The sequence below is a fragment of the Onychostoma macrolepis genome, chromosome 25 (assembly GCF_012432095.1).
Source record: "Onychostoma macrolepis isolate SWU-2019 chromosome 25, ASM1243209v1, whole genome shotgun sequence".
In the NCBI taxonomy this organism is placed as follows: Eukaryota; Metazoa; Chordata; class Actinopteri; order Cypriniformes; family Cyprinidae; genus Onychostoma; species Onychostoma macrolepis.
In genome coordinates this window covers 648,781-664,533 of record NC_081179.1, presented here as the reverse complement: position 1 = coordinate 664,533, position 15,753 = coordinate 648,781, and the positions used below count along the sequence as shown (strand labels likewise).

The 15,753-nt window shown below is 40.6% G+C and overlaps 1 protein-coding gene across 2 annotated transcripts in view; it reads right to left on the bottom strand.

The window, feature by feature from the left end:
- Positions 1-1,635: 1,635 nt before the first annotated feature.
- The window catches only part of pus7 (pseudouridine synthase 7), a 17,942-nt gene continuing 3,824 nt past the window's right edge, over positions 1,636-15,753 (bottom strand). For both annotated transcript variants that reach the window (XM_058766663.1, XM_058766664.1), the window contains exons 6-17: positions 14,292-14,436; positions 13,201-13,312; positions 13,047-13,124; positions 12,846-12,974; positions 5,098-5,223; positions 4,821-4,882; positions 4,016-4,176; positions 3,817-3,943; positions 3,609-3,710; positions 3,161-3,290; positions 2,986-3,077; positions 1,636-2,125 (exon numbers count right to left, since the gene is read on the bottom strand). In XM_058766663.1, the coding sequence (XP_058622646.1) occupies positions 1,989-2,125; positions 2,986-3,077; positions 3,161-3,290; positions 3,609-3,710; positions 3,817-3,943; positions 4,016-4,176; positions 4,821-4,882; positions 5,098-5,223; positions 12,846-12,974; positions 13,047-13,124; positions 13,201-13,312; positions 14,292-14,436 (1,401 nt within the window). In that variant the 3' untranslated portion in view covers positions 1,636-1,988. The remainder of the gene's footprint in view (positions 2,126-2,985; positions 3,078-3,160; positions 3,291-3,608; positions 3,711-3,816; positions 3,944-4,015; positions 4,177-4,820; positions 4,883-5,097; positions 5,224-12,845; positions 12,975-13,046; positions 13,125-13,200; positions 13,313-14,291; positions 14,437-15,753) is intronic.

Here is a 15,753-nt window from a genome sequence, read left to right as displayed (position 1 = left end):
CCCCTTTCGCACCGCTTTAGTTCCAGAACTAAAAGTACAGTACTAAAGTACTGGGACGATTTTGCGCTAACTATTTCCCAGTACCATTTAAAGGGTTGCATTCGCACCGACAGTGGGTACTAAGAAGTGACGTAAGCCGATCGACAGCGACGTCATTTGTGCGCGGCGTTCAACAACGAAAACAAAGAAGAACAACGTTAACAGGAGGATGGAGGACGCTGTGATCGGAGCTGTGTTTTTGTTGTGTCTTGCGGGGTTCACAATAATGGACATGGAATGTCGACGTAACTTGTATGTCAAGCGATTGAAAGATCGGAAAGGAGTTCAAAATGTTCAAAAGTGCCTGCACTTCAGCGTCCGTCCATCTATCGCTGTTCTCCATTCTTGCAAAATATAAGTTGATGCGATATTTACACAGTATGTGTTTACGCGGCGTTTTAAATCATGGCGGGTGAGGGCGTTTTCGTACTCGTTTAGCCAATCAGCGTACACTTACGTCACAATAGTTCCTACGGAACTGTTTTAGACCCTACTCTGAAGTAGGAGCTAATTAGTTCCTCCAAACGAAGTTCCGGGAACTAAAACAGTTCCTAGTTCCCGCGGTGCGAACACGCCAAAAAGTGTGTAGTTCCACAATTAGTTCGGGTACTATGAAAAGGTTCCTGCGGTGCGAAAGGGCCTATTGACACTTTGGGCCCAATTTGGACATTTTCACTTAGGGGTGTACTCACTTTTGTGGCCGGCGGTTTAGACATTAATGACTGTGTGTTGAGTTATTTTGAGGGGACATCAAATTTACACTGTTATACAAGCTGTACACTCGATAGTTTACATTGTAGCAAAGTGTCATTTCTTCAGTGTTGTCACATGAAAAGATAAAATATTTACAAAATGTGAGGGGTGTACTCACTTCTGTGAGATACTGTATGTATGTATGTATGTATGTATATATATATATATATATATATATATATATATATATATATATATATATATATATATATATATATATATATATATATATATATATATATATATATATATATATATATATATACACACATATACATACACATACACACAGCTGTATAGTCATGGCCAAAAATATCGGCACCCTTGGTAAATATGATCAAAGGCGGCTGTGAAAATTAATCTGCATTGTTAATCCTTTTGATCTTTTATTTTAAAAACTCACAAAAATCTAACCTTTATAACCTTCATTATCATGAAGAGCTGAACATGTTACACGTCTCAACACGGCAATCTTATCCTGCAGATATCAGAACATTATCAATGTGTGATTGCTTTTAGGAGGAAAACAGCATTGTTTACATCCACCACTTCATCTGATCAGAATAACTCGTGTGATCGTTTGTCACAAGCATCAGGAGAACAGCCCATCTTCAATCTTTAATGCCTTTCATAGATGTCTAGTCCAGAAAACATGCTCTGAGTCTTTTGAGCAAAAATGCATAAAGGCCCATTTACTCTTAGAATGAGAAAGCAAAGCAAAATCAACAGCAAAAGAACCCATCCACAGGGATGCATTGTTTCAGCTCTGGGTGAAAACGGCCTTATGAGTGTGAACCCATATATTCTGTTAGAGGAGATGTCCCAGATGTAGTAAATCACTGATACATAAAAGAATCAGGCAGATTCATTTATTCAGATTCAAATTATTTACACTGACTAATTGAATATTCAGCAGGAATCAAATCAATCTTATAAGAACCAGAATATGTTCATTTACTGCTCGATGTTCAGTTTCTGCTAAAGCTCTGGAAATATGTGTAAGAACGGTCTTTATACTCTGGCAGAGCTCTAAAAAATACTCATTAAAAAACAAACACTAAAACTGAATAAACTGAAATCTGTGCTGTAGCTTCTTCACGGTGTCAAAATGACAAACATCAGTCAGTCAAGTCTTTATCAGTGATATAATGTGAGCAGATACAGCTGGTGGAAGATCCAGAGCGTGTTTGTGACGGTCAGTTTAGCCAGCTGCTGTTGAGCTGGGTCTGATTCTTGATGCTGGTGTCCATCTTTAGCACTTCTCTGACCGCCATCGTGGCGTAGGTGGAGGACGGCAGAGAAAACTCCATCTTCAGGGCCCGAAACTTCCCCTCTGCACACACACACAAGCATATATATTTTATACATAATACACACACACATAGTATATGTATAATATTTGTAATTAGCTTTATACACCACCTGGCCACTTGGTTTTAACTGGCAAATACTTCAGAGTCTAGGATCATTATTGCAGGAATTAGTTAAGTCGTGACGTATTGTCAAGTATGGAAATGGTGCTCTGCATTTAACCCATCCAAGTGCACACACACACAACAAGTGCGCACACACACACACACACACACACACACAGTGAACACACACCCGGAGCAGTGGGCAGCCTTGCTCCAGTGCCCGGGGAGCAATTAGGGGTTCGGTGCCTTGCTCAAGGGCACCTTAGTCATGGTATCGAAGGTGGAGAGAGTGTTGTTCATTCACAATCACCACCTTCAATTCCTGCCGGCGCGAGAATCGAACCAGCAACCTTCAGGTTACCAGCCCGCCTCCCTAACCATTAGGCCACGACTACCCCCTATTAATGTTTCTGGCATGTTCCTAACTGATGCAGCGTGCAGCTGACGGACCCCGTATTCTACGATGACAATGTCAAGATTCATTAGGCACAAATTGTGCAAGAATAATTCAGGGAGTTCACCATAGGGTCATGACCTTTAACCCCACTGACGGTCTTTAGTGTGTGCTGGAGACTTTACTCTCCCATTAGCAAAACAAGATTAATGCAACCCTTGATGAAAATAAATGTTGTGATGTTATGTAAAGATCTGGAAACAATGCACACTGTGGTCAAAGCTGTAGGCGGTCCAATGAAAAAGACTGATGTTTTTGGGCCAGGCAGTGAATAAACTAATAGTAGTCTATCTAGAGAGCCGAGTAAATGTGTGTGTCTTGGACCTTTGAGGTAGACCGGAGCCGGAGCGTCTTCTAGTTTCTCCACATCTGTGAGAACAAGAGGCACTCGTGGATCATCGTACTGGATCAGCTCCCTTTGGAGGAGAAAGATCAGATGAACCCATCAGAACTGAAGCTGGACGCGCAGGAGCAGAGCGAGTTACTGGAGCTCACTCACCAGCTGACGTCTCTGGGGCGGATGAGGATCCTCCTGTAAGCGCCGGCCAGAGAATAATCCCGAACCTTGTGCCTCATGTTATCAATGTCCAGGTCATCGACGCTCAGCATGTCTCTGTAGCCTCGACCCACTGCAGGAGACGCACAAACAGCCAGAACACCAGAGAGAGAAAACACACCTGAGCATCTGGAGATGAACGATCAGACGAGCAGAGCTGCTTCTTCAAACCTTCTCTGTTTCTTAACCTTTGTGCCACCAAAGCCCCATTAACCACAACTATATCACGCCCACCCACCACAATTACTGCAATATCTACCCGCTAAAATATTTTAAAGATTGATAAGGCTACAGAAATCTCCGTTCATTAAAGGCATTTAAAAACAAAAACAAACAAACACTTCTAAAATCAGGCTCTCATATATATCCAGGTTTTCCCAGAATGCCTCACCACTGTGAGTGGGATAAATGACGTCAAACCCCGGCAGCGGCATCACCACGTCATGAACGGAGTGTTTCTCTGCCTCATCAGCGGACAGAACATGAGCCGAGCCTGAAAAACACGGGAGATTCTGTCAGCATCATCATCGGCATTACACACACACACGCTCACACACGCGCGCGCTCACACACACACACACACACGCGCGCTCACTCACTCCCTCTGAGAACCAGATCTCCCTCCACGGCTCTGAGTCCGAAGGCCTCCATGCGTTTGCTGACCATACAGTTCCAGACGTAGCTCTGATAGCTGTGGATGTACATCAGCCTGTTGTTACGAGGGATCTGAAGCAGGATAAAGACGGTCACTGCGTGTTCTGTGTGTTTTGAGCATGTGTTAACATTATTTTCTCTCACCAGTCCGAAGGCTGTGATGATGTTGTTTTTGCCGTACTTGGCCAGGCCTCGCAGTAACTGACCCTCCACGCAGCGTTTGACCGGCAGCTTCTTCAGCGCTGCCTCGGGGTCCTGAGAGCGCGCCCACTCCTCTCTGCACTTCACCAGATAGCCCTTCTCCGCTGGACACACAGACGCTCGGTTACACTCACTCTCTCCAGCATTAGTGAACCCATTACCCATCATGTAATTAGCGTTGCTGACAGCAGGAGCAGTGATCTCCCGATCGAATAGCCTAGATATGATAAGTCTTTTACTCCACTATGGTCACTGGATGGAGGTTCGATTCCTGTCACCTTTGGCTCAATCACAGTGACCTTATAGACAATTACTATTCAGTAAAATGAATCTATTCAGCTGTGTTCGGTGAAGTCCCTGAATAACTGAACTGAATGACTGACTGAATGATGCTATTATGCTGTCGTCTGCAGAGCTGCTTTATAGCTGAAATTCCTGACTGCAGTTTTGTAGCACTGATGTTGTTTACTGCTGTAAAGTTGATCTGTTTTGTAAAAGGCACATCATAAATCAACTTGACTTATTTGTATTTTGCATTCAAACTCATCAAGCGGTTCATTAATGTTCAGTGATGGACACAAAGCTCTACCTCACCAGATTTCTCAGAGAAATAAGTGTATTTTACTCAAATGGAAGACATTAGTCACATTTACTGAAACAGTCTCTTAAGTCATTGGTACGAGGCTCACCTGCAGTCAGTTAATAAATGTAGAAATGACAGAAGGAAAGGATAAAGAGAGAATCTGACCTCCAGGACGAGGTTTCAGGATGAGATCCACGACTTCCTTCCAGTTGTTCTGCAGAATCGCTCTGAGAATAAGAGCCAACAACAAACCATGAGTTTCCCTCATATGAGCTGCAGACACACAGGTGTGTGTGTGTGTATATATATCAGTGCACATGCTAGTGTGTGTGTGTGTTAGTGTGCGTGTGTGTGTGTGTGTGTGAGTGTGTTAGTCTGTAGCATGTGTGTGTGTGTGTGTGTGTGTGTGTGTGTGTGTGTGTGTGTGTGTGTGTGTTGTCACCTGCCGACTCTGTGCGTGGGAACGGCTGTGGTGCCGAAGCGCTGCATGCCGTAGTAGTTGATGAAGCCGGTTTCTCTGAGTGAAGTCATGGCCTGCTCCACCTGCTCCAGAGAGCCGGAGATATTCCTGTGGAGGAGACACACTTCACACTTAAACACACTGCATCGCCACAAGCTGGGGGGTGTTCCAGAAAGCAAGTTATGTGACATACCCGTGTATGTTTGAGGATAAGCGAGTGGATAATCTAAGCTTTCGGTTCAAAAATCAGGTTACTATCAGGGTATGTAATTAGCCATAGTAACCTGCTCTCTGAAGACAACCTGCTCCGGAGTAGCTTCTGTTTCAGGGTTAGTTCACTTCAGCGCTATCAGAGCACGCGTGATCTACTGACAAGCTTTCAGTGAGCGTGACAGATAGCGCACAACATTATATATTACAATATAGTTATGTAATATAGACCACTTATACACGTTGGACACAATTATTGGTACCCCTATAAATTCTTATGAGTAAAATATCTCTGAAGTATATTCCCATTCATATTCACAATTTTGAGCACTCCAGGGTGATTATGAACATGAAATTATCCAGCCATGGCTTCCTGTTTCACAGAAATATAAATAGGAGGGAAAACAAAGCCCAAATTCCCTTAATCATCATCACAATGAGAAAAACCAAAGAATATATTTCTGATGTCCAGCAAAAGATAACTGAGCTTCAAAAATTAGTGAAGTGGCCTTTAAGAAAAGAGCTAGAGCCGTGAAAATTCCCATTTCCACCATCAGGGCAATAATTAAGAATTTCCAATCAATATAAAATGTTATGAAACTGCCTGGAAGAGGACGTGTGTCTATATCGTCCTAATGCACGGTGAGAAGGAGAGTTTGAGCGGCTAAAGACTCTCCGAGGACCACCGCTGGAGAATTGCAGAAAATAGTTGAGTTGTTTGGGAGGGTTTCAAGAAGAATTCTCCTCGCTCATCCAAAAACAATCTCCAGCATATTCAGTTATCAGACACGACTGGAACTTCAAATGGGACTGGCTTCTATGATCAGATGAAACTAAAAAATGAGCTTTTTAGCAGCAAACACTCAAGATGGGTTTAAAAAGTGCCCCATGTGTACAATGAAATATACTGCTGTATTTTTGATGTTGTGGCCTATATTTCTGCTGGAGGTCCTGGAAATCTTGTTTAGACGCATGGCATCATGGATTCTATCAAATACCAACAGATAAAAAAATCAATAAGTGACTGACTCTGTTAGAAATCTTATAATGGGCCATGTTTGGATCTTCAACTGTACAATAATCCAAACACAAACCTCAGAAACAACACAAAAATGGGTCACTGAGCACAAAACCAAGCTTCTGCTGGCCATTCCAGTCCTCTGACCTGAACCCTGTAGAACATGAGTGACCTGAAGAGAAGCTGTGAATCTAAAGGGTCTGGAGTGATTCTGGATGAAGGAATGGTCTCTGATCTCTTGTCAGGTGTCTCTAACCTCATCAGGCATTATAGGAGAACACCAGTAAAGTATGGAGTACCACAAGGATCTGTCCTAGGTCCTCTGCTATTTTCAATATACATGTTGCCCCTTGGTGATATTATTAGAAAATACGGAATTAGTTTTCATTGTTATGCTGATGATACTCAACTATATATCTCAAGACCAGATGAAACTTCTGAACTATCTAAGCTAATAGATTGTGTTAATGTAAAAGATTGGAGGACCAATAATTTCCTCTCATTAAATTCTGATAAGACAGAGATATTACTTATTGGACCAAAAAAAACAGTACTCAGAATCTCTCAGATTACAATTTGCAACTAGACGGATGTACTGTTACTTCCTCTAAAGTCAAATATCTGGGTGTTATATTAGACAGCAATTTGTCCTTTTGAAAATCATATTTCCCATGTTACAAAAACAGCATTCTTCTATCTTAGAAACATTGGCAAGCTTCAAAACATGCTACCTGTTTCAGATGCAGAAAAGCTAATTCATGCATTCATGACCTCTAGACTGGACTATTGTAATGCACTGCTAGGTGGTTGTCCGGCATCTTCAATAAACAAGCTACAGGGAGTCCAAAATGCAGCGGCTAGAGTCCTTACAAGGTCAAGAAAATATGATCATATTACCCCAATTTTACCTATTAAGTTCCGGATCAGTTACAAAATATTATTACTTGCCTATAAGGCCCTAAATGGTTTATCTCCTGCGTACCTAACTAGTCTTCTACCACGCTACAATCCATCACGCTCCCTAAGGTCACAAAATTCTGGACTTTTGGTAGTACCTAGGATAGCAAAGTCCACTGAAGGAGGTAGAGCTTTTTCACATTCGGCTCCCAAACTCTGGAATAGCCTTCCTGATAACATTCGGGGTTCAAACACACTCTCTCTCTGTATAAATCTAGATTAAAGACATCTTTTTAGCCAAGCATTCACATAATGCATCTTATAATCTTGTACTGCATTTATATCTGATCAAATGTACATTATAATTCTTTAGCTTGGGTTGAACAAATCATTTTTGCTTGAATAGAACAGCAGCGACGCTAATTATGTCTAGGGCTGTCGCGATAACCACAATACCGCGCTATTGATGAGCATAACCACAGAGGAATGCAACAACCACGATATTTCAGTGTTTTCTTTTTCGTAAGGTTACACCCCTCTTGTTTTACACTTCGTGCATGTGTACTGAATATTAGTAATGATAACAATGTGTATCATGCTGATATGCACAGAGGCTCAGTAAATTTGCACTTAACAAGCCTAAACAGACAGCGAGAGAGAGAGAGAGAGAGAGAGAGAGAGAAATCGCGTGCAATTACCTCATATGTAAAAACAGTCCAAGGAAAGCGAAATCTGTCTTAGCATCGACGCTCTGCTGGTCAGCTGAGCCTTTAAAATTGGCGCTCAAAGTTAAAATGATTTAAACAGCGTGTTTCATTACAAATCTCTGAATGAATCAGCGCTTCTGAACGTATAGTTGAATGAACGGTTTAAGGACTCACACAAAGACAGTCCCTTGACGCCATCTTGTGGCGTAAAAATGAAATTGCACTGACTGACAGCCCGTCTAGAACACACATATATATATATATATATGCGGTAATACCGCGCTATTGAGCCACTCAAAATTACCGCAAGGGAAATTCCTTAACCTGGATCCAACCCTTAAAAGATCTGAGATGACCAAACACCTGAGATGAGATGATGGCAACACCTCAGAGGACCACGGAGGATGCCAACCCTCAGACAACACATAATTACCAAGTTAAGTTTGTCATAACTTAAATATATTGGGTTTCTGCTGTATGTATGTGTATACAGTATGTGTGTATGTAGGGGTGGGCGATATGACCAAAATCTTATATCACGATATGACTAATTTTATATCACGATAACGATATATCACGATACAGTAATTTTTTTTCTTTTAAAAAGGTTATGATATTAAAATCTTTGATACCATAGAATTTTCATAATCCTTGTCAGCAACGTCAATATCAAACTAATACAAGCCTAAAAATAGACAAAAACAAACAAACAAAAAAGCTCACTGAAAATGAATAAATAGTCAGTGATGAAATAAGTATAAGAAACTAATTGCAAGCAATAGGACAAAAAACTACAATAAATAAGAAACGCTACATACATTGTGTAAATTAATAAGTCTTCATTGTGTTAATTACATCTATGATAGATATAATTAACACGTGCATTATGTATAATTCTATACATATACACATACATACATATTTTTTATTATTATTTCTTATTAAAGTTACAAAAGTGATTTAGTCAAGAGCAGTGAGAAATTTTATAGCAGTGTACTATGATTAATATGAATGGCAGACTGAACAAATATTGGACAGCTTCCCCTTTAAGACCATAGTCCGGATCCAATACTGTTACATATGCGTTTCCTCTTTCAGCTGTTTCCTCTCTCTTAAGACCTAAATCACTGTCTTTATGAGGATACTTGCCAAGATGAGGATTCTGATGCATATAAGTGTGTTTATGTAATCGTTCAAAGTCAATAAAGCAGCAAAAAAATTTAAAATAAATGCGTGGTCCTCTCACATAGAAACGGAGACAGCGCACGCATATAGCTCTGTTGTTTGTGTTTCAACGGCTTAAAATTGGTTGTTTTAAAACTGCAGTGCTTAAAAACGCATGTCCATGCTACAGATGTAGTCCCTGGTTTAGGAACGAGCTCCTCGTTTTGTTCTGGTCGCTCTCCACCTGGTTCTGTCTCCCCTTCATGCCCCGTGGTGGCGTGTAAAGATCGCAGTCATCCAAATGATTAAAAAGTATTACCGTAAACAATGTATTTTGCGACACCACGAAATAAATGATAGAACATAATATGAAACGATAGATATTTTTATTTCGTCCATCCGATATATGGTCATAATCGCACAGCCCTATGTATGTATGTATGTATGTATACATACACACACATACACACACACACACACACACACACACACACATACATATATATATATATATATATAAAATAACCAGCATTGCTCATATAAATTCAACATGACGATGAACAAATCATGGCTTTTATATTACTATTAGTGCTATCAATCTATTAAAAAAAATTAACCAATTAAAATCGCACATTTTTCTGAAATTAATCGCGTTTAATCCCACCTAACATTAAAGTTTTTAAATATACTTTTATATTGCAATAATTCCAAATTAAATCTTCAAATTAATGTACAAACAGACTATTTTTTTACTAGTACTTAATATTATATAATAAATATTATTTACAATATTTATTAGACTTAAAATAACTTCTAATTTAAGTGAACTTAAAACAATCTTCACATAAACCTATTATAATAAATGTCATATTTACCTGTGCCCTTCAGCAGAAATATACAGAAATTGAAGTTGAAGTTATCAAACACTTAATTAAATATAGATGAATCCTTAAAGCTATAAAAAAGTTCTTTTTTCCCTCTTTTTTCTTTGTCCTTTGATTAATAGACATCACAGCAGGTGGTTATTTTGGTTGTTATTTCTTTAAGAGATGTCGCTGCTGAACGTGACGTGGATCTGACACGCATTTTCTCTCAACACTTTTTTACCATTTCTGACCCACTTCAGGTCTTAAAGTCTCTACTAATGAGCTGACGAGTTGAATCGGGTGTGTTGAGAGAGACAGTGCTGGGCTGCTCCAGGACAGTTCTGAAAACCATTTCAGAGATATGTTTTTAAATGTGACTCGTATTACATGCACGCAGTTTTAAGGCAGCTTTAATCACCTTTTTGGTAACTTGATGACTAACTGACCACGACATTGCATGCACGTAGTTTATTTCACGCCTTGATGTGATATGAAATGATACAGGCTACAGTGCGCGCCAGCGCCGTTTCCAGGATGTCTACAGATATGAACAAGTTAGATTTAAGACCAAACCTGTGAAGGAAACACACATTATATTACATATGTAAATGTAATATTTAATGTGTTTTTAAATTTAAAAAGAAAAAATATCATCGCTGTCAAAAATGCTATTTATTATTATGATATACAGAGAACTTTTCATATCTGAAGACAATATCCCATACAAAATATCCCTCAAAAGCTCCGCATCAGCAATATTTTTGGTGGTGTAAATGAAGCAATATTTTCATCAGTTTTCTATTCAGCATTTACATATTTAATATTTACCCCAGGTTGTTATTTACCTCCATAAAGCCCAATATTTTTTAACCTTATTAAATGTATGCGTCATCTTTCATGTCAAATTCTTACAACTGATGAGGAAATTTAATATACACAACAGGGCTGTTAGCAAATCAAATTAAATAATTTGCACTACAAATTTACAACCGCAATAATGTTATGAGATTAAGGTTTTAAATAAAAAATTTTTGAATATACAAATAAGAAATGGTGGAAAAATGCATACTTTTAAACTAACTAAAGCACCAGTAGGTGGCGGTAAGTCACTTATTCATTTAGCAGATTCATTCAAAACACTGAATCATTCAGGAACAAACATGCGAGCGCTGCTTGGAGAATGTGCAACACTTCTGATCTTTGTTTGGAACTATTTTCATTGGTGAAATAGAACAAAACAGTCAATATTCTGTCTAAAATGTAAGTAACTACTTAACTACTTGTTTCTTGAGCCAAAATCAATGTAACATTTGCAATCATGAAAATATTTAGCAAAATAGTGCCCTTGTCATGGTATGTTATCATCATCATCATGTTATAAATAAACAAAACATTTTGAATTTTTACCTCAGTATGTTTGTTCTGTGAGTTTCTTTATGTTTGTCGTTATGCTCATTTGATTTGATTTCTCCATACAGGTCTCTCACAGAGACAGACAGCACGAGCCTCAACAGCGCAACACTGATACCAGAAATACACCATCCACTATCGATCGCTGTTTACGCTGAATGTAATAAAATGTCACTTAAGTTTTAATCAGGCTATTCTGTCGGGCAAGTAAAATCCGAGCAATTTTTCAGTAAACTTGTATTAACCCATTTAAAGCAGCTAGGAGGCTTGTCAGCGAGCTGGTGGTATTCGACCTGCATTCTGCTGCCGCAGCTCTCTCTGATGACGCAGTAACTACAGCGGGGGTCTGTCCAATGATTGTAAACAGGCCCTGGGTCCGTCAGACTGGTGAAACTTTTGCGGTAATGAGACCGAAGATATTTAAGACCCACTGAATCTGAATTTAAGACAATTTTAAGGCCTTTTTTTAAGCAAAACTTTATTTACTGTATTGACCCGAATATAAGACGATGTTTTTTTCTTGGAAATACATCTGAAAAAACGCGTTCGTCTTATATTCAGGATCTAGAATTTGACATGTCAGTAATACACCCACAACAATAGGTGGCGCCAAACACGCATGAAACGAGTGTGCCATGAAATATGTAAATGTAATGCGTGTTGTAAAGATCGCGAGTGAAAACAAATGAAAAAGAAAAGCTAACAGCGGCACGAGTCGTGACTGTCATGTTAGTCTGATGGGAACAAACTTCCTCTGTAAGTGATTTAAAAACATAAGACAGTACCCAGATCTGAAGACTACGATAAGATTTCACGTCTACTGATAATAACATTTTGGTAGGCTACTATGAGATGGATAGCCTAAATGTTATATAATTCAGATGGGCTACCTGCTATTTCAATGGTATATCAAAATTTTCCAATGTCATTGTTGGTACAAATTAGAATTGGAAAAATATGTAATATGAAAATAATTTAAGAATAAATGTGTTTTACAGAGAGAGAAAAAAAAGATTTGGTTTTCAAAAAGCCTTTTTCCAACAGGTACATCTAGAAAAAGGGGGGTCGTCTTATAATCAGGGTCGTCTTATATTCGGGACAATACGGTAATACATTTTAAGACTTTAAGGACCCGCGGCCACCCTGGTTTCCGCACTCGTTTGACTTGCGCTGAAGTGAAGCTGGAGCGCGCGTCTGAAACGCCTCCCGTTCTGTGGCTGAATAAATGCACTTCTTGTCAAGAGAAAGAGTGACAGAAGCAGCCGTTGTGAGAGGAGTGGCCAACCCTAGCCTACCCTGCGTTAAACTGAAAAATGAATCGCCTGTGTTAACGTGCTAATTTTGACACCACTAATTTATATATTTGGGTGCACTAACCCTTGAAGACCAGCTCAGAATGAAGCGAGTTTAAATGATCATCTCGTCGGAGACGGCAGCTAACAGCAGTCGATGTCTCACCTGAGGACCACCGTGAAGTGGTTTCCCTGCAGCTCTCCCAGTTTTAATGGATGCTTCTTATAGCTGAAGTTTCCCAGCTTCAGGTTCATGAGGCACTTGTTGAGGTGAGACAATCTCTCAGCGCTGATCCTGTGGAGACACATTCAGACTCATGTAAATACGTGTGTGTGAGGACAGCAGACGTCTGACGGCTTCACTCACTTCAGCACTGCGATCTCCTGCACCGTGATGGCCCTCTTGTCTTTGGTGCCCATGTAGGAGAACATGTTGGGTCTGACCCTGCAGAAACAGAGGAGCAGCCGTGAGTGGGGCGTTAGGGAGCGGCAGCGGCGGCTCGGACGAGGGTTAGACGGACCTGAGGAACTTGGACAGGAGGTTGATGGCGTCCATGGTGTCCTTGTTCTCCTTATAGAGCACAAAATGACAGAAACTCCCGCGGTTCTTTGGCCATGAATGCTTTCGAGGGGCTTCGGTGGGACACATGAGGGAGGAGACGAAAGACTCGACATGAAAATGTAGCACAGACTCAATCAACATTTAAATTATTATTATATTTTAATTGCTTTGTTCATTTCAGTGCAACATCTACACAAGGTAAGACTCATCAAATCAATCTAGACAGCAGCATTACACACGCTCCTGAACCGAGCATTTGCACTCACAGCTGATTATATTCACCTCCACTGCATTTCTATACAATAACTGCGAAAAGCTTACAGCTTTTTAATATTTCTGTCGGGTCACCAAAATAATTCAGCGACTGTTTGCTGATTTTTCTCTGGGGTTTTAACATCTCACAGCCACCAGACGGCGGTCGAGAGACAAGCTTTCACTGCATTTCTACAGTCCCTCCGTCACATAAACTCGCTTCTGTCAATCACCTCAGCTTTTATCTGCCATTTTGGGCTCATGATTAGTCCTACAGATTCATAAAGGCACATTGAAATTGTAATGAAACATTCTAAATAAAAGACGTTTGGTCAGCATTTGAATGAATCTCCAGCAGAAGGACAGCCTCCCTGCTCTTACCTGCCGAGGGCCGGACCTCTGTCCAGAGAGCGAGAGGAGCGTTAGGAGAACAAGAGAGCGTTACTCAGGACAGAGAGGACACACGCGCTCGCATGCGTTCAGAGTCACAGCGCCGTTCCGTTCCGTTCCGTTCCACTCATTCAGAACAGCTCAGTTTGTGAAGCTGAACTAATGAAGCCACCAATTCAGCGGATTCCTGACGTACTGAACAGGAACAGAACGGATCTCATGGAGACAGCAGCTGAGGTTCTCTCAATCTGGATCCTCTGCTCCTGACATGCACAGGCGTCACACACACACACACACACACACGCATGCACACTGAAGCTCATGCTGGCGAGGGCTCATTCTGAGGATCATGCGGAGCGCCGTCTAGTGCTCGAGCACCTTCACTTCTCATCAGAGCCACAGCAGTACCTGCCAGCGCTTTCTTCCCAGCAGCGTGATACGCCACGATGAACTTCTTCCCGTCTCTGTCCTCGGTCTTGGTCTCCAGGCCGGGATACAGCGTCTTCACCGCTCTGTGCAGAAGAGTGCGCTTCTCCTTCGAATCCTCCTGCACCTGAAACATTCAGTCTGTTAGCAGCCTGCGACGGTTTCCCACAATGCACTGGGGCTCGATGCGCAATCGAACACGCCACTGAGCCGCTGGTGGACACGATGTTCCTCACGCTTCAGAAGAGCTGGGACACAGTCGTGTGTTTTCTGTGCTTCGGTCATCATCGTACGAGCGATCAGAGGCGTTTACACTGGTCACCGGTGCAGAAGTAATCAGCTCGTACTCGTTAACGCTCTCGTTACCAGCGGACGCGCCGTCTTTGATTAAAACTAGAGCCGCAGCTGAAGTCATATAAAAACTCTTATTTACTTCATGAACGCAACTTCAGCTTTTCAAGATGCTAAAACTAGCCGTTTAGTTCCTGATCAAACGATGCATCATCTAAAGAACACGACACGCTGATTTAAGACCGACTAAAGAATTTAAATACACTGACTGAAGCAACATAAATATGATCTCTTAACATAAAAGTCTTGTATTAACAACACTGCAAAGTTTGAAAATACAACTTCCAATCGATCTCCATTACTTCTGCATTCATTTTAAGAAAAATAAACAAAATCAGCTGAAGTCTTGAATATCTCTGCTCATAAACACCAGAATATGGAAATGATCTTCTGATCACAGCTCTTCCTCCGTTTCGGTCTCGTCTTCCAGATCCTTAAATCAAGATACATTCACTGGAGAGAAACAAGTCTTGTTTGCTGTGAACAGGGGTGCAAACTCGTCAGGGGTGAAAAAGGTGACAACCCCCCCAAACACACACACACACACACACACACACACACACACACACACACACACACACACACACACACACACACACACACACACACACACACACACACACACACACACACACACACACACACACACACACACACACAGGTGTGTTAAAACTAAGGGCAAGTTAATTGACATAATTCCTGGTATATAGGAATTATATATCCTGGAGCTATAGGCTTTCCTGTAGCTCAAATAGTAGAGCATGGCGCTAGCAACGCCAAGATCATGGGTTCGATTCCCAGGGAAAGCAAGAGCTGATAAAATGTAAAAACTGTAACTTGAATGCAATGTAAGTCGCTTTGGATAAAAGCGTCTGCTAAATGCATAAATGTAAATGTAAATGTAAAATGTAAATTCACATAGCACATTTCACACACAATGGCAAGTGAAAGTGCTTTATAGGGAGAAAATGTTACACGCTGCTAAAAATGCTTTTCTTACATTTTTCTGTCTTGTTTCCAGTCCAAATAATTTAATTCTTAAATCAAATAATTTTTTTTTTCCAGAAAAAAAAAAGTCAAAAGACAAAATAAT